The sequence below is a fragment of the Colossoma macropomum genome, unplaced genomic scaffold, assembly GCF_904425465.1.
Source record: "Colossoma macropomum unplaced genomic scaffold, Colossoma_macropomum, whole genome shotgun sequence".
Classification (NCBI taxonomy): Eukaryota; Metazoa; Chordata; class Actinopteri; order Characiformes; family Serrasalmidae; genus Colossoma; species Colossoma macropomum.
The window spans coordinates 31,345,026-31,368,570 of NW_023494793.1; the positions used below are offsets into that span (position 1 = coordinate 31,345,026).

Sequence of the window (23,545 nt, forward strand, 5' to 3'; positions counted from 1 at the left end):
GTAGCCCTCTTTTATACCTACACTTGGGTATCCTGTAGTAAACTGTAGTAATCGTGCTGTAGATTCCTGTAAGAGCTGTTATAAGGTTGGCCTCTTCTGTTCTGACTGGCTGAAGCGAGTCTTTATTACACCAAAGGGTTAAAGCCTGACTAGGAGGGGACAGGAAGATGAGTCTTGTTCAGGACTGAGCTAAAAGCTGCACAAATTCAAGTCTTCTCTGCCTACGAACGCGTAAATGCAGTGTTAGGTTATTTGTACCTGTGTAAGTCTATAATTAGGCTGTTGTGAAAGTGTTGTCTAGTATTTTAGCGCTGTTTTCTTCCACCGGGCGCTCAGACAGACTCGGTGAAGTCCCGCGGATTCTGACCGAACCGATGGTTACGAGGTAGGTTAAGTAGTTTGAGGGACTCTTCACTTTGCAGGAGTTTCTCTTCAACGTTTTAGCTACGTCTTTAGCCGTGTTCATCTACCAACACACGGACTCTAACTTCTTTGCTTATATTTCGCGGTCAAGTCAGTTTTGCATGTTGTTAAGCTGACCACTTCAGTTGGGACCCTGCACAGCAGCTGTGTGGCTGTGATTCGGTTTGGTTTTCGGTAACGTGATTATCCTGTTGAACACAGCCGGTATGTTAGTCGCCTAAGTCTTATTAGGAGTCTGTGGAGTTCGTTTGCTAGCCTAGCCTTGTTGTGAAGGAACTGAGTTGGTCACCTATTTGCCATTTGCTTTCTTCCTGCATTCAGTTAGGACTGTTGGGTGGTTTTAGTTAAGTTAGTCAGCTTCTGTCGCCAGCTTCTTGTTCGATTTTCCCCGTTCCACCTTAAATGGCGCTGCAGTAATATTTTGGCGCCTGTCTGCCTGAGGCGCCAGAATGGAACTGTTGCATCATTTAAGGTGGAACGGGAAACTTCAAACAAGAAGCTGGCGATAGAAGCCAACTTCAGCCTTGTTAGCCAAGCAATATTATAGCACTCTTGTTCGTCTAAAAGTGATGTTAACTGTTTTACTACGCTCAGCTAGCTTCATATTTTCAGTCTCTACGTTTGTGGACTGTGCTTACCTGAACTCCGGGGTGTGGGAAGTTACTCTACTCTCAGCACGGAACTATCATTTACGGAAGAAACACAGCCGTTATTATGTTGGTATCATAACAGCTGAGCTGAGCTGGTGGATTAATAAAGGCTTTCTGAGGACACAAGAAACTTCACAGCAAACACTAAGTAAAATATTACTTCCACCAGGAGACTAAAATAAACAATAATTAGAACCGACCCCAATGACAGGACTGTGGAAACTCCTAAACTCATAGACCTGTTGTGCTGTAGGCGTTCACAGATCAGCCATAACATCAAATCCACCTCCTTGTTCTACATTGTACATTTTATCAGCTCCACTTACCATATAGGGGCACTTTGTAGTTCTACAGTTACAGACTGCAGTCCGTCTGTTTTTCCCTGTTCTTCAGTGGTCAGGCCCACCACAGAGCAGGTATAATTTGGGTGGTGGATCATTCTCAGCACTGCAGTGACACTAACATGGTGGAATCAGAGAGCTGCTGGAGTTTTTAAATACTGTGTCCACTCTATTAGACACTCCTACCTTGCCAGTCCACCTTGTAGATGTAAAGTCAGAGACAGTAGCTCATCTGTTGCTGTACAGTTTGTGTTGGTCATCCTCTGAGCGGTGGACTATTCTCAGTCCAGCAGTGACACTGAGGTGTTTAAAAACTCCAAGAGCACTGCTGTGTCTGATCCACTCGTACCAGCACAACACACACTAACAAACCAAACCAACATCAGTGTCACTGCAGTGCTGGGAATGATCCACCACCCAAATAATACCTGGTCTGTGGTGGTCCTGACCATTGAAGAACAGTGTAAGAGGGGGCTACAGAGAAAATGTACTACAGTCTGTAATTGTAGAACCACAAAGTGCATCTATATGGTAAGTGGAGCTGATAAAAAGGACAATGAGTGTAGAAACAAGGAGGTGGTTTTAATGTTATGGGTGATGGGTGTCTAGCTCTACCACGCAGACCTGCAGAGACCTCTTTTACACATTAAAGGGTCCTTACCAAGGAAAAACTAATTCACCCTGGCTTTTTGAAGTAAAATATTTCAAAATAGTATGTGGATATTGTTAAAGTTTCAAAAAGTGTCCATACAGTCCATAAACTAAACTAGACTTAAGCCTGTTTTGATTGAATTGTTTTTGTGATGTCACATTTACATTTGTCTGTCTATTTTGAAGGAGTGTCTCAGCCTGGGCTGCTTTTTGAAGTACAATACAAAGCATCAGAACAGAGATCATTTCTATAGATCAGTCAGTGTGTAAGTCAGTAGGTTATTGTACAGTGACATAATTTGTTGTTTTCTGTCTCTCCTGCAGATTAAACTTGAAATATATCAATAATTATGGAGTTAAAGTGCAGAATGGCAAGTTGAGTGTTACTTACATCTATATTGTGTGAATCATTAAGGAATCAAAGCAATTTTTTGTATAAAATCTCTGTTCTGTGAAATCATTAGTAATTGGACAGTTGGGCTATGTTCAGACTGCAGGCAAATCGGATTTGTTACTCAAATCAGATCTTTTGAGATGACTGTCTGCACTGTTATTTGCAAGTGATCAGATTTGTGTGTCCAGACATCACCAACCGATCTGCATGGGTTGCCATGGTATCGACGTAGGTGTCAGTAACTACGTAGCTACACTGATGACGTGGATTTCAAACAGCAATGCAGCAGAGATGGAGGTGCATCATCTTGCCCTCCAAACTGTTCAGAATTTTCTGGCATAAGCAAGAATCTTTGCCGCTCTTCTCGCAGCACTTCCGTTTGTCATGTTGCAAGTGACGCAAAGGACGCTCTGAAATCCGCTTTGAGCGTCCAGACAGAGACGCGTCCGTAAAAATCAGATTGAAATCGCATTTCAAACCACCTCCAACTCATGTTTTGATTTTTGATTAGCAAAAATCGGATTTCATGTTATTTTTAGCTGTCCGGACTATCAAAATCAATCTGGATACAACCTGGACATTGCAAAAATCGGATTTGAGCTGGCAGTCTGAATATAGCCTTGGCTGCTTGGTTGTTTCCTGACCAGCTGTGTATCTTTGCAGTATTAATTCATGCAAAAAGAGATAAAAAACAGAGTAGTGTAGCATTTGTTTCTGGAATCAAAGGCTACTCTATGCAGCTGTTCTAGTCTAAAATAAGAATGAATCACACACAGATGCAGCCAAAGCACTGAAAATGTCAAATGAGCTGTTTGGTAGCAAGAATGCACAGTCAGATCACATCTGACTGCGGTATGATCAAAGAATACTTTTCTAAACAGAGCAAGAATGCTGTCTGGGCTTTAGGCACTGATTTGTAAAAGACTATCATAAGAAGAACAATAAAGCAGCACAAGCTCAGAAATTTCATCACAAAATGCAAATCACTGATGAAGTGGAAAAATAGCCATATTGTATGTCTGAGTTGTTGGCTGTAGGTGTCTGACACCCACCACACCCCTGTAGGATTTATTCTGAACTATAAAAACATCTCCGATTTATTCTTCAAAATTCAGTGGTCGAGATGTGAGCATAGTCATTCAGAGAGGTTTTGATGTGAAATGGTTTATTGTAGAGAAACTTATCCTCTCTGATTTTATTCACAATGGTGGTGATATGAACCAGGGGCTGTAATGGGGCCTTCTGAGTTCTTATATTTAATGGTGATAATGGTAAACTAGTGATGAATCTATATTAAAAATAAGTTTTTTGGGGACTGTTTGCCTAACCACACCCTCAGCTCCCGTGTACCCCTCCTCAGTGAATGGATTTTAAAAATATATATGTTTTACCTTCTCAAGGGTATAATAAAACAACGTACCAGATGTTAGACAGTCACTAGACATTATTTTTTGAGTCATTAAACTCTTCAGATGTCTGCTTCCTGTCACTACCAGACTAGACCAGGACTTAGTTTACAACGTAACCATTTGATTATGCAGAAATCGTGAAAAATCAGTGGAATTCCCTGCTCAAATCCTACCAAACATTACCAAATGTCTCAAACTTCAATGGATGGCACCTTACCCTGCTAAAGTAAGTGGAGAGCTAAAGATAAAAAACCTGGAGAGTTTTGAACTGACCAAATCAGTTACCTGACCTGAAGTCCACAGAGCTTTTATTTTAGTTGCTGAAGACAGGACTGAAGGGAAAAATCCAACAAAATAGGCAGTAACTGAAAACAACTGCATCTCAGGCTTGGTCCAGTATCGCCAGTGAAGATACCCAGCATCTGGTGATATATGTGGGTTGCAGACATTAAACATTCTTTGTTGGTGAAGAGTTTTTAACTAAGTACTAAATATGACGATTTTATCCGTGTCCATGTGACCAATCATTTATGATCCCCTGAAATGGGGAAGGGCTATATATAAAACAGGATGTGATTCTTATTATATGGTTTACCCAGAGCAGGCATGTCAAACTGGGAACCTTCTGGGTCAAAGTGCAGTGGATATTAGCGTTTACCCTCATCTAATGTTCTGAATTCAGTTAATGAAGGCCTTGCTGATTAACTAATGAGCTGAATCAGGTGTGTTTAATGTGGCAATATGCTGAAGCCTGCAGTGTTTTGGCCCACGGGGACTGGAGTCTGACACATGTGACCCACAGTATGATTCAGCCACCTTGAGTAGCTTTAGATTAAAGCTGATATTCTGCACTTTAACCTCAGAGGCCTCTCTTCATTTCAAATGTGTTTTGTTAGAATACAGAGTCAAGACAACAAAACTGTCTTATTACTTACAGAGTGTATTATATGCATGACATCATGGTTTAATTTGGTAATTTACCTCTTTAGCACCAGGTTTATTATTCAGCTATTAATCTTAAGGCTTATTACTGTGAAACTAATATGCAAGTTGTGTGGTTATGAGAGTGAAGAAGTAAAGTGTGGGCCTTATGTGTTAAAGGCGATAAAACTATGTCCCTTGAAGTGTCTCTTTAAAAAAAATTTAGTGAATCAAATAAAATTATGTGAAATTATGGTGATTTGAGGGAAGAGGCTCCCTAGTGTAATGTCCCACCCACTCCTTAGTTTTACATCCTGGTCAAATGATAGGGCCAAATCTAATCTCAGCACATTTGTTAAATGTTTATGCCTTAACTAATTCTGAAATTTTATCTGGATGTCCGCATTCCTGAGATTTTTTTCCCACAGAAAAGTCTTTAAGGTCAGCTAGTGTAATTTTGGATAACAGTGTTCTAAGCATTTATGGATAATAGTGATCTGGGCATTTATATTAAGTTGTGCAAAAAATATATAAATATATGATTATGGGAGGTTGTTGAGATAATTTATTTGGTTTTAAAAAGAGAAAAAAAAAATCTTTTAAAGTGAAAATGAAAATGTTGGACCTTTGGTCCTCCAGACAAGAGGAAAAAGGACCCCTTTAGCACGATGCTAATATACTAATTAGTTAGTTTTTCATTGTGAAAACACAAGTTGTTCACTGCTTATTGACTAGGTAGCAGTAGCATTACATGCAAATGTAAGATGAAAATGTCTAAAGATGTCTTATATTGTACAATTAGAGGTATTACAGTTAGGGACGCCCAGGCATAGGTTAATCCTTTCTTTTGTTTTTGCTCTCTGTTTACTTCACTGCTGTGAACAGACATAATTCACGATCTGCAGCAGTGAGGAGTATTTTCAGAAGGTAACACAGAGGTCTAAATGCCTGCAATGTGAAACTACTTTAAGGTGGAAATGAAAACTTATAACATCTGCAGCAGTCGTGTTTCTACTATGTTTGAACTAGCCACAGTTTGTTCAGAAGTGGCAGAAGGCCACAAGTTCCTTACTTAAGTAAAGGACAAGTACTCTGGTAAAAATATACTCTTGTAAAAGTTGAAGTAAGGTTTAAATTTTTTTACTCAGGTAAAAGTGTAAATGTACATGCTCCTAGATATCATTTCTATTTCTGTTTCATTTTTTGAAACAGGATTTTCTTTACTGAGTATTAATTAGACATACGCAACCATGACATAAAGCATAAATTATGTATGGTATGTTAATATTTGTTTTTGTATAACATAAGTCAAGAATTATTTTTTAACCAACCAGTTGTATTATTAGTAAGTAAGGCCATGGATTTCTGACATATTTCAGAATATGCACAGGCTACTATTGCTGTGCTTGGGTTCTGTAACTTAGGCTGTGTTCAGACCACGTGTTACAGAAAAATCCAAAAATCCGTATTTCTACATTAAAGTTAACTACTCACCAAGCTGCAGTAGTTGGAGTCAGTTTCTCAAGTTCTTTTAGTAAATTGGTGATAGAAATATAGAGGATAGTACATATGCCAGTGAATGCAAGCAAAGCTGTTGTTCTGTTCAGCCCACGTTCGCTCTCTGGTTCAGTTTTACCCACCCTCTTTTTTGATTGGTTACCTCATGAAAAGTGACACATGACGAGCAGAGCTTTTCCACTGAAGGTGAGCGTTTTTTAACTCAGTCTGTGATCTGCATCAGAAAAAAGTACAATATGCGATGGTAGAAAAAAGCTAAATAGAATAGTTAAATAAAAATATGGGGAATACAAAGTACAGATACGTAAAAAAATTGGCTTAAGTACGGTAACGAAGTACTTATACTTGTTACTTTCCACCCCTGGTCTACACACCGGCACGTAATACGAGTGTGCAGCTGTTCTAGTCTGTTTTCTGCCACTTGTTGTGAGTGACGTGAGTGAGCATCACACCATGTAAACTGTCAAAAAAGTAAAAACAAACATGGATATACATGGTTTCGTTCTGACAGGGATATCATACTTCATCGTCCTATACATGCTAAACTCGTCCTATACATGCTAAATGTATGGATGTGATCTGGCTTTACAGTAAACAGGAATTTACTGAGACATTTTTCCTCAATTTCCCTTATATTTTAATCCTAGAGTGTTTTAGAAACATATTCTAAATTGACTATAATACAAAATGTTTTACCTATTTCAACAGTTACACTGATCTTCACGTCAACCAGTAATATGTAAATGATGTGTAGGATAAGGATTAAGACCCTCAGAATTAAAACCCTATTCTTTGACATCATGTTAACTCATGTGGAATGAGTGAGTATGAACAGTTGAAGAGCGAATGCTGTGAAGAGGCAGTGGGGGTGTTTGCAGAGCAGCAGTTAATAATTAGGTTCTCAGTTATGCCAGATGTATAAATGCATTGGAAAATATATTTGAATTCTTCATTTGTTTTTGACAAAACAATCTTGTACTACTGCTGTTCTTCTATCTTCTACCTCTACTATTAATGCTACTATTTTTATATTTACATATATATATATATATATATATATATAATAAAAAAGTGAATACATAAATAAGTAAATTCCAGTTAAAAGCAGACGTTCACTGAGAAGATAACTGTAACAAATGCATTCCAGATCCCAATGTCAGATATATGGTAACAATCGTTGTCCTCTTGGAGGCACATTCTTCAAATTCTCCAGCTGTTTTGCAGCATTTCTGTACTGCTGCAAGCTGAGGCTTGTTCTCCCTTCTGTGATATTCCAGCTATTCCTGTCTCTTTCTGTATCTCAGCCCTGTTCCCTAAAGATGTATTCACATGGATGGTTGCCAGTTCAGGCAGTTAGTGTGCCATACCTGTGATTTATAATTGGGAAACGCTGATCTCTATTATCTCATTAGTATTGTGTTATATAGGGATGAACTATATAGTTTACTAAATAGTAGCACAAACATATGAACACTTTCTTATCATCAGCCTGGGTCATAGTCACGTAAACAAACCAGCATGGGTTGCTTGAGCAAGCTGAAGTTGGCTTCTTATTTGTAAACATAGACGTGGGTGTAGCATTTTGAAAAGTGCAGGGGTCGAGGCCTGGAAAAAGTGCAAAACTTGACTAGGCTGCACATGTAAAGAAGCTCAAGTAAACAAACCTGCATTTTCCTTGCCAGTTCACAAATGCATTACTCGTTACTGCGTATTCCATTTAAGAAATTCTGAAATGTGAAGTCTCTGCTGTTTTGGCATATTTTCTTTCCAAAGATGTGGGTTTCAACAGGGGTTTTTGGGATTTTCTTCCCATTTCTGTGTCACAGCAAAGTAGTGCCTCAACTAGAGCCACACCCACTAACCTAACCTCCACCGCTGTCTCTGTTGTTTCTAATGTGATTTCACAGTGAACAAACAAGAAAAAATGTGCCGTCATTGGATGCCAGGTTTCCAGTGAGTCATGTTTTCAAGCCCTTGATTGTATAGGCAAATAAACACCTGGTTAGTTTCTATATTTCAGTTTAATTGGAAACATGAAATGCCCTCCGGACATATGTTTGCATCCATTTTGTGACTGAAGCTGTCAGTTCTTGGCTAAGCTCTTGAAAAAAATTCAATTACTAGGCTGCATGGGTGACGTTTCAACTTGGAGCTCTGCGTTTTCTGACTTTAATCAGACTAAAGCAGTGGTTTCCAACCCTGGTCCTGGAGAACGACCTACCTGCAGTGTCTATTTCCAACCACAATCTGCCACACCTGCTCCAGCTAATTATCTTCTTCAGAAGTGGGATCAGATGTATTAGTGTTATGAAAGGGAGGGGCAGCATGTTAAATGCAGGTTGGAGCTGAACTCTGCAGGAAGGTAGCTCTCCAGGACCAGGGTCGACGACCACTGGTCTAATGATACAAAACTGATATGTATGCTAAGTCTATGATAAACATGTGTTGCTTAGATGTCTCTGACGGGTCTATATTGGACGGTTAACACTAAAGTCCTGTGTGTTTGCTAAGTCAGCAAGATAACATAATCAATAAATTAGCATACACTCACAAAGCGAAACAGGGTTATGATCATGAACGTAAATCGTTATTCGGAAACATCCTTTGGTGCAGTATTGTTACATTTAGGTAGGAGTCTGACTTAGAGGTGTTTGGTCATTTTTGCACAGATGGTGGCTTTGCACCAGTGGCTGTGCAGCCAAGCACATGCACCAGATGTCTGAACCTGCGGTTCCTCTTGTGTTGGCAGGATTACTATTGCAACGACACACCATCAGTAAACTAAACAGTCATCATGTTAAACTAAACAGTCTAATCTCTGTTGATGAGTTCTGGCATCCTTGTACCCTTTTCTACCTTAAATAATACTGCTAAAGCTCTTTTTAGATGAGCATCAATTTTTGGCAGCCGCTATGACCATGACAGTGTTTACATGACCATGTACCATTTTTGTTTTACACCAATTCTGCAGTAAGGTATGGAATGTCAACATAAAAATACAGCATTAGCTGGCTTGACGATTTATCCTGATCGTGGGATATTAGGTCTGCTAATTTCTGTAGGCTACTTAGCTAGCATGTGTTGTAGTTGGCTGTAGTAAAGAAAACATAGTTCAATACTGTGATAAAATGCAGAGAACACTACACTGTTTAACCATTCACCCTTGACATCTACAACTAGTGCTGTAAAGAGTAGACCTTGTGGTTTTTATGCGGTTATACGCAAGGTGAGCAATCATGTGTTGTAAAATTAGAAATGTTTTTTTCTGCTGGGTATGGTCATTCACACTTGTTCATTTGGCTTGTCAGTTCTCTAAACATGACTGCTTGTTGGAGTTTGTTGGGCTGATGTTTGTTGGACTTCAGTGCACAAGGAGTTTTAGAACATATCAGTCTATATTTTACTGGGTTCTCAGAGTTTAAAGTTATACTTTTACTGCAACGTCCTATATGTGGACACTTAAATTCCTCACTCTCATAACTACATAATGTACATATTAACTACTTTTGTAGTAATTACTAAATAATTCATAGTAGTTACTGAATAATGGGTGTCTTTTGTTTAAGGAGTTAAATCACAAATAAATGGCATGTTTTGTGGTCTTATGCTGGAAGCTTAGGGTGCAAATGAATAAAGCAGATTTCATACATACGAAATTCACTCATAAATGTGTTTTTTTATTATTGTCTGGAAATTAGGCTCCATGTGTATATGTTAATTGCAGATCTTACATAAAGTCTACTCAGTGCTCTCAACACGTCCTCTTACACTTTATCATACTGCACACTCACGCTGTTATGTCGGTCAGTACTTGGGTTTTACTGACATGGGCATCATGTCAGGCACCAGTGGAAAGTTTGCATTGATGTTAAGGGCCATAATTTGCATTGTATCCGACAAAGCACTGTAGTACTTGTCAGTATGCACCTTTTAAGTTATTCAAAGCCAGGAAATTCCAGGCCATCCTGGCAGAGTTGGACACCATACCTTCTCACACTAAAGTACAAAAACTCTGGCACATGGCAGACATTCCCTAAAGTTGCCAGTCATTCACAGCATTAAATGTATAATATACATTTACAGGAGCTTTAAAGACCTGGCCCCAAAATGCACTGATGTACTGTACATTTTCTTGCTGATCAGAGATCAGTTGTGCTCTGAATGAGAGGGGTGTGAGAGCAGAACTAATTCATAGGAAACTGTTTTATGGGAAAGCCTACAGTCACCTCTCCTTCCCGAAGCTGTGTGTGTGTTTGAGTGGTGAATCAGCAGTACACGGATGTGTGTGTGCTGTTCAAAACATACCTGCTTGCCCCCACAATAGTCTCTAAAGTTAGATTTTCAGGTTTGAAGACTAGGAGACCTTGGTTCCCGAGGTCAGAGGAACTTTTAAAAGAAAAAAATAGAAAGAAGCCAGATAACTAACGTTACTTATTTTTGGAATAACTTAGATGAGTGGCAGGCAACACTGTTATCTTCTGTCCAGTCTGAAGAGTTGTCTTTCTGTTTCATATCTATTTATTTATTGTATTGACCAATTGTATGACAAGTTTATTTTATTGACTGTAATTCTACAGCTATAATTAGTTCAGTTTCTTAGTTCATCTGGACATCATTCATCTGGTTCATCACTTAGATTTAAACTAATTTTGTCACTGTGCCTTTAAGACCAACGTATGTAAATGACCTCTATTCTAAATCGCTGCCTTATGTTATGCATCATTTAAAAAGTTTGGGCTTTAATTGGCTTCTCATCGTGGGTGATATGCGTAGTGGGTTGAAGTTCTTCTAAAACTATATGAGTTTTGCTGTAATCTTTATACTGGTATGCTACAAACAAGCACAGATAATGCAGCGTACATAAAGCGCAGAGCATGCTTCAGTTAGCCTGTTTAGTTGAGTTGAGTCAGAGATGTTTGTCAAAAAAAAAAAAAAAAAAATAAAAATTGTGCCAGTTTGCTGGAGCGGACATTAAAAAGAAATACACACCACAATATGTGGACACCAAAAGTATGTAGACACCCCTCCTGAATATTGAGTTCAGGTGTTTCAGCTACACCCATTGCTCACAGGAGTGAAAAAACAAGCACATAGCCATGCAGTCTCCATAGACATACACTGGCTATAGAATGGGTTGTACTGAAGAGCTCAGTGACTAAACGTCTGTCACAGGATGCCACCTCTGCCACAAGTCAATTCCTTCTGGTCAACTGTATGTGCTATTATTGTGAAATGGAAACGTCTGAAGCAAAAACAGCTCAGTCACGTTGCGGTAGACCACCCAGGGCGACCGAGGGTTGAAGCAAGTAGCCCGTAAAAATCACTTATCTTCTGTTGCATCACTCACTACAGAGTTCCAGAAAGCAACATCAGCACAAGAACTGTGTTTCGTAAGCTTTGTGAATTGGGTTTCTATGGCTGAGTAGCTGCACACAAGCACATTTGATGTCACATTAAGAGCTTAATTTATTGCCACTTTGGGCTTGGCCCATTTTGTTTGCAGGGGAGTGTAGATGTGAGCATGAGTGTATGAACGCATGTATGAGGGAATTGAAGTGAGAGATTCGGATGTGAAACAACATTTAACACAATTTTTGCCAGGACCAGAGAAGCTGATTGTACTGTAAATATATTGTAGCATACATATTTGCACTGGGGAGTGAACAGTTTTGAAACTTTAGCAATGTTAACATTGAACTCTAAACTCTTCTATTTAAAAAAAAGTTTTTCCATTATATAGACCATTTATTTTTTACAGAAGATGGAAGTGAGTCACAGCATTCGCAGGTAACTTTGGTAAAGTAAGTTACAGTCTTTCTGCCAAGATAGAAACCGAGATCCTACAGTCAGAGTTCAAGGAGGTAAGCAGCTGTAAGTTATCAAGGATTATGGTTTCCCATTACCTTTAGGGATGAGAGAAAAAAGGCCTCTGTTCATGAAGGAAGGAATGAAACCTTTTAATAAATACCAGATTTATCTACACTTACAGGGAGGAGAGGAGGAAACAAAACCCTAGTAAATTTAATCTGGTCAGCCTTTAATGACAGGGTGATTTCACAGTTTTTATCCTCAGCTGTGAAATTGTGTCACTGATGTTGGAATATAATGCTTAGAAAAAAGGATCTTGATTTGTAAGCAGCATTGTTTTATAAGAAACTCTAATTGGAGTAGATGAATAAATATTTCAATTCATTGTCTTAATTTTCATTTTAAGTCTGATAATCTTATTAAAGTCATTTCCTTTTCATAGTGAAAAATATATTTGATTTCTTTCCCCTTTTCAATCGACTTGACTCTAGATGCTGCCGTTTTCCATAGCCAAGAACTACAGCGATTCACCAGCAAGAGTTTGCAGATACTGCTTCTTACGGCTTTTCAGATAAACGGGAAAATTAAATTATTATTATAAGTCTGATATTTAAATTATAGTCAGTAATTACAAAAAATAATTTTGCATGCTATCTTTAGCTTCCACATCCACTGGCAGTTCACATGCTGTAAATACTGTTAGTAGACATTTCCATTCTTTTTAAATCACTCAGATAAACTGTATAATTAATAATACCACAGCCCATTATTACAGGTCCCATATCCTACATTTATCCTACTTTGTTTATACAACATAAATGAGGTCTACTTATGATATTTGTTGGGGTTTATGTACCAAAACATGTTGTTAATTGTTTTTATTCTATCATTGTATGTTGTTCTGGAAAAGACTGGCTGCTAAATAATGTGGGTGGATACGAATTTCAGCAAATTATTTTGCCTGATATCAAGCGTTATTAGTTGGTAATTAACTATTAATAGACAAACCTAAAACCACGGACACGATTAATGAAAACATCAAACACAGTACTGCGTTTTATATAAACAAGGCTTTAGGCTTTATTACGTGTAACAGATATGACAGTAACAAAGTTCATATGCATAGTTTTAACAAGAATCAACAGTCGGTAGCTCACAGCTTTTAGGCTTAACTACATAGGCTAACTGTTAGCTAGCAAACATACTTGTAGACAGTAGTTTAAGATTACACTCAATTTCACTCAACAGAAGCAGCATGACATTTTTAAATAGTCAGTTGTAGTCTACCTTTGCAGTGTGCCATATGGCTAAGTGTCCTGGACAATTTTGAGTGGAGAAATATTCACATGAACAGGGGTCAGTCTTCAACAAGCTTCTGGGAGTAGGTGTCGAAAAAACATAGATTGTCATCATAACGCTGTGTAGCTACTCAAAAAGTGTAAACTACACTCTTAACAAAGATGGTGCTTTAAGGGTTCTTTAGTAAAGAAAATAGTTCTATATAGAACCATGGACAAAAGGGTCAAAAAGGGTTTTTTGCATCATGAAAGGGTACTTTGGACTGATGGAGAATGTTAAATGGTCCTATATAGAACCTTTTTGATAATGGTTCTATATAGCACCTGAAAGGGTTCTTCTATTGTTATAGTGTCAAGTTTGTAACAATAGAAGAACCTACTTCGAAAAGGTTCTATATGGAACAGTCTATAGCGCATTCATGCACATTATCCATCAATCTAAAGAACCGTTTCATGATGCAAAGAACCCTTTAATTGTGCAAATATAGAACGATTATCTTTACTGAACAACTCACTTTTTTAAGAGTGTACATTTAAGATGGTTTAATCTCTGCTATAGAGTTGTGCATCACTAAGCAGGGCTAACGGAACAGTTTGCACTCCTGTGCCTTTATGTGTGATTTTCAAAAACTTGCCTATTCAAATATGAACTCTTTACTGGAAATTAAATCAACTTTTTAAGCAAAAACATTGGTCGAACATTTTATGTGTTTGTCAGTTAATCAACATCACTAACAATTTTTTCTTTCTAACAATTGTCATGTCTGATTTAGCTGTGTCATGGCTATGCAAAATCAATGATCAGTTATCTTTAGGGTTTTGATCTGTCTTACAGAGAGAGCACTTCATATATGGATTAGTGTGAACTTGTTTTTTCAAAATTCAAAATAAATGATCAGTTATTGGCATTGGTGCTGGTCACAACAACTTTTCTAATCTCCCACCCCCATAATTTCCTTTGTGCTTTAAGCCGTTTGGCTTAGATAAGTGCAGTATACATTCTAAAGTGGTGGTGTCCAATCTTATCTGCAATGTGGCGGCAGGTTTTTTTATTCAAGACGAGCAGGAGCACAGCTGATTCCACTTGTTTACTCAATTGCTCAGCCTTCCAGCTGATCATGTGAGCTTCTGCTTTGTTAGAATTCAAATCTGCAGCCACACCAGCCCTTTGTGGATAAGATTGGGCACCCCTGTCCTAAAGTATCGAAACATTCCTTCTAATTAGTAAATTCAGTTATTCTAAGGCTCACCCATAGCTGACACAGATGTTCAAATACAAACACAGCTTGTGTAACCTTCATAGAAAAGCGTTGCCTACAGAATGGCATGCTCTGGAGAGACTGGACTTGAGTATAAGTTTACCATGGAGTGCTGTTTGTGATCCAAAACTAAGCATCCAACATCAGTCCCTGACCTCAATAATGCTGTTGTGGCTGAATGTGAATCCGCACAGAAATGTTACAGCATCTACTGTAGTCTTCCCAGAAGAGCAGAGACGAAGAAACGTGTTAATGCAGAGAAGCGTGAACAAACTCCCTTTCAATACCCCTGATTTCAGAAGAAATGTTGAATGAGCAAGTTTCTTTTGGACATGTTCTTTATCTGTGATTAAATACAATCTAAAAAGAAATGTGTCTTCATGTGAGCTGAAGGTTTCATGTTTCACAGTGGATTACTTGAGATGATGTTGATCTGGACTGTGACTGCAATTGTGTCTTCTTTGTTTTTAGATCACAAACGCTCCTTACAACAAGCCAGAAGGTCCACACTTCGAGTAGAAATGCACCATAGGATAACAACGCAGGAGCCAATATGTAAGCATGTGATTGAGCAAGAGACGAGGCATGAATGAATGAGCGGAAGACAGAGTTCATGAGGGGGTGAGAGATAAGCTCTCGTTCTCTCTTGACAAGCTGAACATGTCCTACAGTGGTGATAATCCACCCAGTTCTAATACCACAGGCAGCTCTAACTCTGCTTCCCAATATGCTGCTGCTGCGCTGGGTGTGGGGCTGGTGGCCCTGGGCATCGTGATGGTCGTGTGGACCGTGGTGCCAGCGGGCTCAGTCGGAAACAGCTCACGGCCTGGCCAGGGACTGGGCTCGAGTAGTAACACATCAGTAGCAGCCTTTGTGATGCTTGGTATAGGAGTGGCCATGCTGCTGCTTGCCCTCTGTCTGGGCATACGCAACAAACGCAGAGCACAGAGACAGCAGCAGACCAATGGAAACGCACAGACAGACCAAAGCCAGCCGGAAGAGAGGTGAGAATACGCACGTTCAGATGTCATTTTACCCACTCATCTGTGGGGGGTGAACAATTCGCATATTTTCAGGTTTAGTGCAATTTCCGATTCAAAATTTATTTTTCATTTTTGACATTTTTTAAAAAGGGCCCATGTTTTACATTTTTGTTACATTTTCTTGGTCCTTCTTGTAATATATGTGTGGTTATATGAAATAAAAACAGTTATAATTCATTTTTAGATTTTTAGATTTTCCAACGCCTCTTTGTCCTTTAGAATTAAACAGGCTGTTTTTGGTACTGCCATTAAGACTCACAAATGTAAATTATCTGTGTTCTGATTGGCTGCCCCTATGCCCTTTAAAAAACATTCTGGGCTGAAACGCTGTATAACTTCATCATGACAGGGTGGAGCTAAAATGCTGTAATCTGAATAGGCTGATATGTGTAAATGTGTTGATTTTCGTGGCATTACAAACACAATTAAAAATGGAAAAAATGAAAATTGCAGCTCAGTTTCCATATGTGTACTTAATGGACTTGGGAGTGAGAACAAGGAAAAGTCATTTCATGTACACACAATTTACACATGCATTTCTGATATCCTGTTGGTGTGGGTGCTGGTTTCCTCCCTTTCAGTTATGCGCAAAGCTACTTGCATGCTAATAGTTCCAGCTTATGGAGAATTTTAAACGAGTGTGAGGGAATGATCTAGTTAATAATTAGTTAGGCCCAAGAGATGTTTCATATTCTGAAAAGGTAATATACTCTCACATGTCAAAGATTAGAAGGTTAAAAGATGTTTGTATTTTTGTGTTCCACGTAGGCAAGCGGAACAACCGGAACACTATGCTGTGCCCAGTTACGAAGAGGTGGTTGGCAGTGAACAGTACCCCATTCGACAGTTCACTGCACGACAAGACAGCACCACCCAGCTCCCGGCCTACGAAGAACTGATGGAGACGCCCCAGAGCGGGTTGGATGGGCCCGAACCAGCACACACACAACCCACCCAAACACAGAACGGAGCGGACGATTCGAACCCAACACACACACACCCTCCAGGATCGAACCATCGGAACGGACGTCCAGGACTCAAACTGCTTCCTGTTAAAGTGAGGCGCATCAAATCTGAAAAGCTGGGCAGGAAGATGTCCAGCAACTCCCCACAAGTCATTGTGTCCAGCATCGAACCCCTTACTCCTCCACCGCAGTATGATGACTCGCCCCCTGAGCTTCCACACCCGCCACAGTGACTAAGCGTGCGCTAGAACTGCTGTGATGGTCTGTTAATTCCGGACTGGTAAAATGTGCAGTAAGGGTTGCATACACGAGCCATAAATACTTCATACATAAATATTGTTATACATAACCACCTTAAAATGAAACATTCAGCTGTGAGTTTTCAAAAGAACCAATTCTGAAACACCAGTCTTGGAACTCTCTCATTTCTTTCTGTGGTAAATGATGACTAGTTTTTTGGAAACCTAGTTGAGTATTTGTGCAGCACCTAATGTGCACTAACTCAGCATGATTATATTCATTAAAACTCCAGTGTCATAGTATTTTTACAGCACTCCCAATTAAAAAGGATATGGGTGTCTGATGTAAAGTAACAGTGACACAATTAATTTCAAATTGTTGAGGAAAAGTTGTTTACCATGCCTGGCTGTCGTGTGATGACAATGCCTCTGACCTACATAACTCCCAGCAGCCAAGTAGATTTACAATAGGAATATGAGGAAAACGCTCTACTGGTTTTCTTTCCGCCTGTAACTCAGGCTCAGGCGTTTAGCACTGGTGTGCATATGTGGGTACTGCGCTCTCATACCATTACCATTATTAAAGGAATGGTCCAGCGAAAAATCAAACTACGTTATTTTCCACCTACCCCAATAGTCAGGCAGCCAAGACATGCTGGGTGTCCTAATTTTGCTTTTAAAGCAGTTTTGCTTTTAGTTTTAAACTGGAGCTGTGAGGCTAACATTGATAACAAACACTTTGAGTCAATAGTAACCTAAATCTTTTCTGCAAATACATCCTTAAAATTTCCATCGACCTGCTCAAACCTCATCTAGGTCTTCATTAACAAACAAGACTTCACTGTGTAACTAAATGCTATTTCCAGTGAAGAACTGAAGAAGCAAAATTTAAACACCAAACATGTCTGAGCTACAAATGAGGAATTGTGTACATTTGGAATTTTTTTTTTTTTCTTTGCCAAACCATTACTTTAACACCCACTGTCCTGTTGAAACACAATGGGCCATTATCCCACCCATAGTACCTTGCTAACCAGTGCTGTTTATACACCATTTCTTTTGCTGGAGCTGATTATCATGTTCCAATCAGTGGACAGTTATATACAATTTCTGGTTGTAGTTGTTACTTTGCATATTTCTAACTACATTGTAATCTAACACAGCTATGCATAACTTGCTCAGTGTTAACCTACTGATAAAATAAGTGTTCTTGTTAAAAATGAAATTAATATTGTATCCCTCATAATAATTTAACTATACATGCTCCACTCACAGAAGCATTCTTTCATAGCTGCTAGGTTGGACAAACTTTACTGATAATGTTGGGAAAAATCCAGTTCAACCTAATGGAAAAATTCTGAAGCTAATCGGTGCAGCATTAGATACTGAGGAGTTCTTGTCGTCTTGTACATGAGGTCTTTTATCCAGCTTGTTCAGCGGCAACGTTTCAACAAACTCACATTAAGAAAGAAACATTCATGTGGCGTAAGGTCAAATGGTGAGAGTTTAATAGATTTATAGATTAGATCTAAATAAAGTTTAGAATCTGAGGATGTTGAAACGCTAAACATTTCTTCCTGTAATTGTGTGATGGTCTCTAATATCTCAGCTTGACTCACGACCAAACACAGGGCTAAACGACCGCACTGCGTCTTCATCTCAGTTAAAAATAATCATTAGAAAGTACAGTTTAGTGAAGATTGTGATTATAGTTTATTGTCTTCCTTTACGCTGCACTGATAAATCTGGGGGCGGTTTGCTGTGAAGAGAAGCTACAGTGTCTTCATAATAATCAGACCTAAAGAGCATCTCTGTCCATTATCTCATTAATCTAACACTTCAAAACCCATCAGACAGTCTCAGGGAGCTGTTAGCTGCTTGTGCACTTGACTAATAAAACAGACTGTATCTGCCACATTTGTTTTGTTTGCACGAATCCAAAAAACAACTTGCAGACAATCATGTCCTGTTGGCTCAGGGGATCGAGCCAGCGACCTACTAGTCACAAGGCTGGTTCCCTAACCTCCAGCCTAGAACTGCCCTCCGTCCCCTTTGGGGGGGGCGAATTTGAATTTGAAGGTGGAGCATGGATAGGCCAGTGATACCATTATACCATACAACTTTGATGTTATTAAGCTTATGTTGATGCTGCCAGAGTAAGAGGGTGACGTTCTGATCATGTTTACTGCTACAAAACTGGAACTGCCTGAGGCTGTTTGATACAGAGGCTGCATTAATGCTAAACTATAAAATTAATTGCGAAATATGTTATATGGGAAATTCTACCAGCACTGTTGTGTGTGTGTGTGTGTGTGTGTGTGTGCGCGTGCATTCTAGTAACGTAGCCTAAATTTTATTATGGGTGGCCTGGTTACAGCTTTGGGAGGGAGCAGTTAGGAAGCATTATGTCTAAGCATTAAACACAACACACAAATACTGACTTTGAATTTAACTGCCTTGTTACTTTAATAACTGACACAATACCTTAAAGGCTACTTAACCTACCTTTTTGCACTAGGAGAAGATTTGTAGGGCAAATAAAGACTAATTTTCAGATTTTTCTTTGTTTTCTTTACCACAGTCAGCTTTACTGCAAGCTTGATATAGCTCAATAAGCAGCATAAGCTAGGAACTTGCACAGCTCAGCTAAATTCCCATAATTTGCAGACAATTTATAATAATAAAGCCTGGCCACAACTTACTAAGATGTGGGGATGGGATCAGGATAATGCATGGCTATGATTTATTAAGGCATGGGAATGAGATATTAAATCATGGCCAGAACTTAACTATCACAACTTAACTATATCATTCTCACGCTTTACTAAGTCGTAACCATGGCCTTGCATTATTTTTATTAAGAAGGGATGTCACCAGCAGGGCTCTGTACAGTGGACCAGGGTTATGATATGTTTACACGTCGGCGTTAAAAAAGCACTGTTCCATGCCTTATTGTAGTGGCGTAAAACTCCATGCAGCATGTAAGTGTTGCCAAGGTGATAGCATTCGCCGAAAATTGCCGACGAGCTTTGGCCACCTTTATATAATTGAAGGTGGAAATTAAGGCACGAGGATGCAAGGCTTCAACGTGTTTGGGGTTCATCCTGAACTGAAAGAATTTTTTTATTGACATGATTGAAATACTACAGCGACTTTGGGGTGTTCATGCACTGTGGCTCAATCAGACCCCTTTTACTGAGTGCAAGAACAGGCCCTTGTTACTGTAGTGACAGGCAGTGAGGTCATAAGTGTTTGTGTGTGCATCTGTCTTGCTCTCTCCATGTCAGAGGGCACAGGGGAAGTCTTTCACACTCCAGCTGCCTGTTAAATGACTCACTCTAGTCTTTCTCTCTCACACTCTCACTAACACACACACACACACAGCATTCTTCTATTTTCGGCCAAACACACAGACACAAACCCACAATGTATTTCCCCTACTTCTCCCTCATTCTCTCACTGTCTCTCCTTCCTGCATGTTGTTATTGTGAGTAGTGGCCTGTTCTAACCCATCTGCAGTGTCATTCCTGTTTACTCGTGGAAAAGCAAGAATGTCAGAGATTGACAGTATGTGCTCTTGCAACCTAATGCTTTAGCATGTGAACAAATTAGAACTGAAACAAATATGCACGCTTCTCAGCTGTTGTCTAAAGCCTGACAGTGGACTGAGTGATATGGGATTTATAATGATTTTTCAACATTTTAAACCAGTGGAACCAGCGGTCATGATGTCTACAATGTAAAGCCGTTGTATTTACTATCCAGAAACCTGGGCCTACATGAGTCTCCTGAGATTTTATATGAAGTGTTGATAATGGCAAAGTGGTGGTAAATCCAATGCCCTGCGTGTAGTTTACACCATGAATGGATTTGGAAAATATGTTTAAGGGCCAAAACAATCAGAAAACAATGTCTCAGGCATCAGACAGTGTATTCATAGCTTTTTGTGTCAGAACTTTTAGGGACATTAAATGCCGTCATTGTAAACAAATCTGACTTGGTTAGTTTGTCTAGACTGAAGCATTTCACTGCATGACTTTTCTGTTTAGATCTAAACGATTGATTTATACAGAAATTTTGAAAAACAGTTTCAATTGCACTTGTGCTATTTGTGCATTCACTGTTTTTACAACACAACATTTAAGATCAATTTTATTTTTTAAGGTATGGTGTTTCATTGGCATTTGTTAATTGCAGTACTAAAGAAAGAATGTTTACTCCTTAATTATTATTTCTAAAAGCTGTAATGATCTGTTTTTAAAGCACAGAGTCACGCCGAGGTGTGTGGCTGATCTGTCCTTGTGCAAACAATGAATCTTTTATAAATAAAAGGAGATATTTGTTTTGGGAATTCAGTTGATAGTGTTGGGTGTGGTGTGGTACATTTAAAAAGCAACTCTTTTGCAAGGATGTTTCTGTTGCCTGCCATCTAGTGGTTGAATGATGTAAACACAACCATGGATTCTTCAGGACCCAATGAGCCTTTCCTGGATTAGTGCAAATGTATCTGTTTCATTAAGATATGATGATAGAGAAGGAAAGTGTCTTTCAATAATACAAATGTGTATTATAAATACTGCATAGAAGCCTTGTGTAATAATAATACAATAATACTAGATGGCCAAAAGTATGTGGACTCCCCTCCTCATTTTTAAGTTCAGGTGTTTCAGCCACACCCTTTGCTAACAGTTGTTTAAAATAAAGTACATAGCCTTGCAATCTCCATAGACAAACACTGGCAGTAGAATGAGTCATACTGAAGAGCTCAGTGACTTTAAACATGCCATTGTCATAGGATGCCACCTTTGCTACAAGTCAGTTTGTGAAATTTCTGCTAGATCTGCCCCTGTCAACTGTAAGTGCTATTATTGTGAAATAATAATAAGTGTTTAGGAGTAACAAGAGCTCAACCATGAAGCGGTGGATGACACAAACTCACGGAGTAGGGCCAGCAAGTGCTGAAGATGTATCCTCGGGAGATGCATCATATCTTCACTACACAGTTCCAAACTGCCTCTAGAAGCAACATCAGCAAAAGAACTATGTGTTCGGAGATTCCGAGCAGCTGCACACAAGCCTAAGATCAAAACGCACAATGCCAAGTGTTGGCTGGAGTGGCAGTCTGATGGATGAATCAGGGTTTGGCGGATGCCAGGAGAATGCTCCCTACTGAAATGCATAGTGCCAACAGTAAAGTTTGGTGGAGGAGGGGTGATGGCCTGGGGCTGTTTTTCAGGTTCAGCTCCTTAGTTCCTGTGAAGGGTTATGTTAATGGCTCAGCCTACAAAGACATTTTAGACAATTATATGCTTCCAGTTTTGTTGTAGCATTTTGGGGAAGGCCCTTTCCTGTTCTAGAATGACTATGCTAGTTTGGTGTGGAGGAACTCAGATGGCCTGCGAAGAGCCCTGACCTCAACCAAACTAAACATGTTTGGGATGAACTGGAACATCGACTGCGAGCCAGGCCTTCTCATTCAGCATCAGTGCCTGACCTCAGAAATGCTCTTTTGAATGAACAAATTCCCACAGACGCACTCAAAAATGTTGTGGAAAGCCTTCCCAGAAGAGTGGAGGCTATTATAGCAACAAAGGGTCCTCCATATTAGTGCCATTTGATTTTGGGATGTCCAGCAAGCTCATATGGGTGATATGTATAGATGTCCACATACTTTTGGTCATATAGTGTATGTTGACACCTGACCTATATGAGCTTGTTGGACATCCCATTCCAAAACTAGGTAGTAAAGTATAAATCGCTTCATAGAATATGTTTCCACTGCTCCAGAGTCCAGTGGCGGTGTGCTTTATGCCACTCTAGCCAACGCTTGGCATTGCGCTTAGTAGTCTTAGGTTTATGTGCAGCTGCAATGTAAACTAATGTCATGAAGCTACTGTTGCACAGTTTTTGTGCTAAGGTTGCCTCCAGAGGCAGTTTGGATCTCTGTAATAAGTGACGCAACAAAGGATAGGCACCTTTTACGGGCTTTCACATTACTAACACATACAGTTGAACGGGGCAGATCTAGCATGACAGAAATTTCACAAATTGAATTGTGGCAAAGTTGGTGTCCTATGACAGTCTATAAAGCCACTGCACTCTTCAGTACGACCCATTCTATTGCCAGGCTTTGTCTATGGAGATTGTGTGACTATATGTTTCATTTTATCCACCTGTTGGCAAAGAATGTTTCTGAAACACCTGATCTCAATAATTAGAAGGTGTGTCCACATACTTTTGACATATAGTGCATATTAAATAGATTTAGGAAGAGATATAACTATTGTGCCTGCATGGAATCATGTGCTTGCCCCAGAGAATGGCTGTTCTAACACAGGCTTGAAAAGTCCTATTTGTGCAATACATTTCCAATTACTGAGTTCCTTTAAACTGTATTTATAGTCCACCTGTTTTCAAATTCCACTCAAATAAGCACAAGTAAATGCATGTGGTACATATGACAGTGGCGGCTAACATCAGAAGATGGTATAAACTCTTGCTCATAGAAGATCAGAAAACCATGTCTTTTCTGGCTTTACACAACATTTTGTTGGGGATTTTACAGGTGATGTTTGTCCTCCAGTTTTTCTCAGTTTTTCTCTTTCTGCAAAGCATCGTCTGTGGCA

The 23,545-nt window shown here is 39.3% G+C and overlaps 1 protein-coding gene across 1 annotated transcript; it reads left to right on the forward strand.

The window, feature by feature from the left end:
• Positions 1 to 64: 64 nt before the first annotated feature.
• On the forward strand, positions 65 to 18,102 carry tmem51a (transmembrane protein 51a). Its single transcript, XM_036579172.1, has 3 exons — positions 65 to 385; positions 15,144 to 15,676; positions 16,484 to 18,102. The coding sequence occupies exons 2-3, from the start codon at positions 15,333 to 15,335 to the stop codon at positions 16,911 to 16,913; spliced, it is 774 nt and encodes a 257-aa protein (XP_036435065.1). The 5' UTR covers positions 65 to 385; positions 15,144 to 15,332; the 3' UTR covers positions 16,914 to 18,102.
• Positions 18,103 to 23,545: the final 5,443 nt, after the last annotated feature.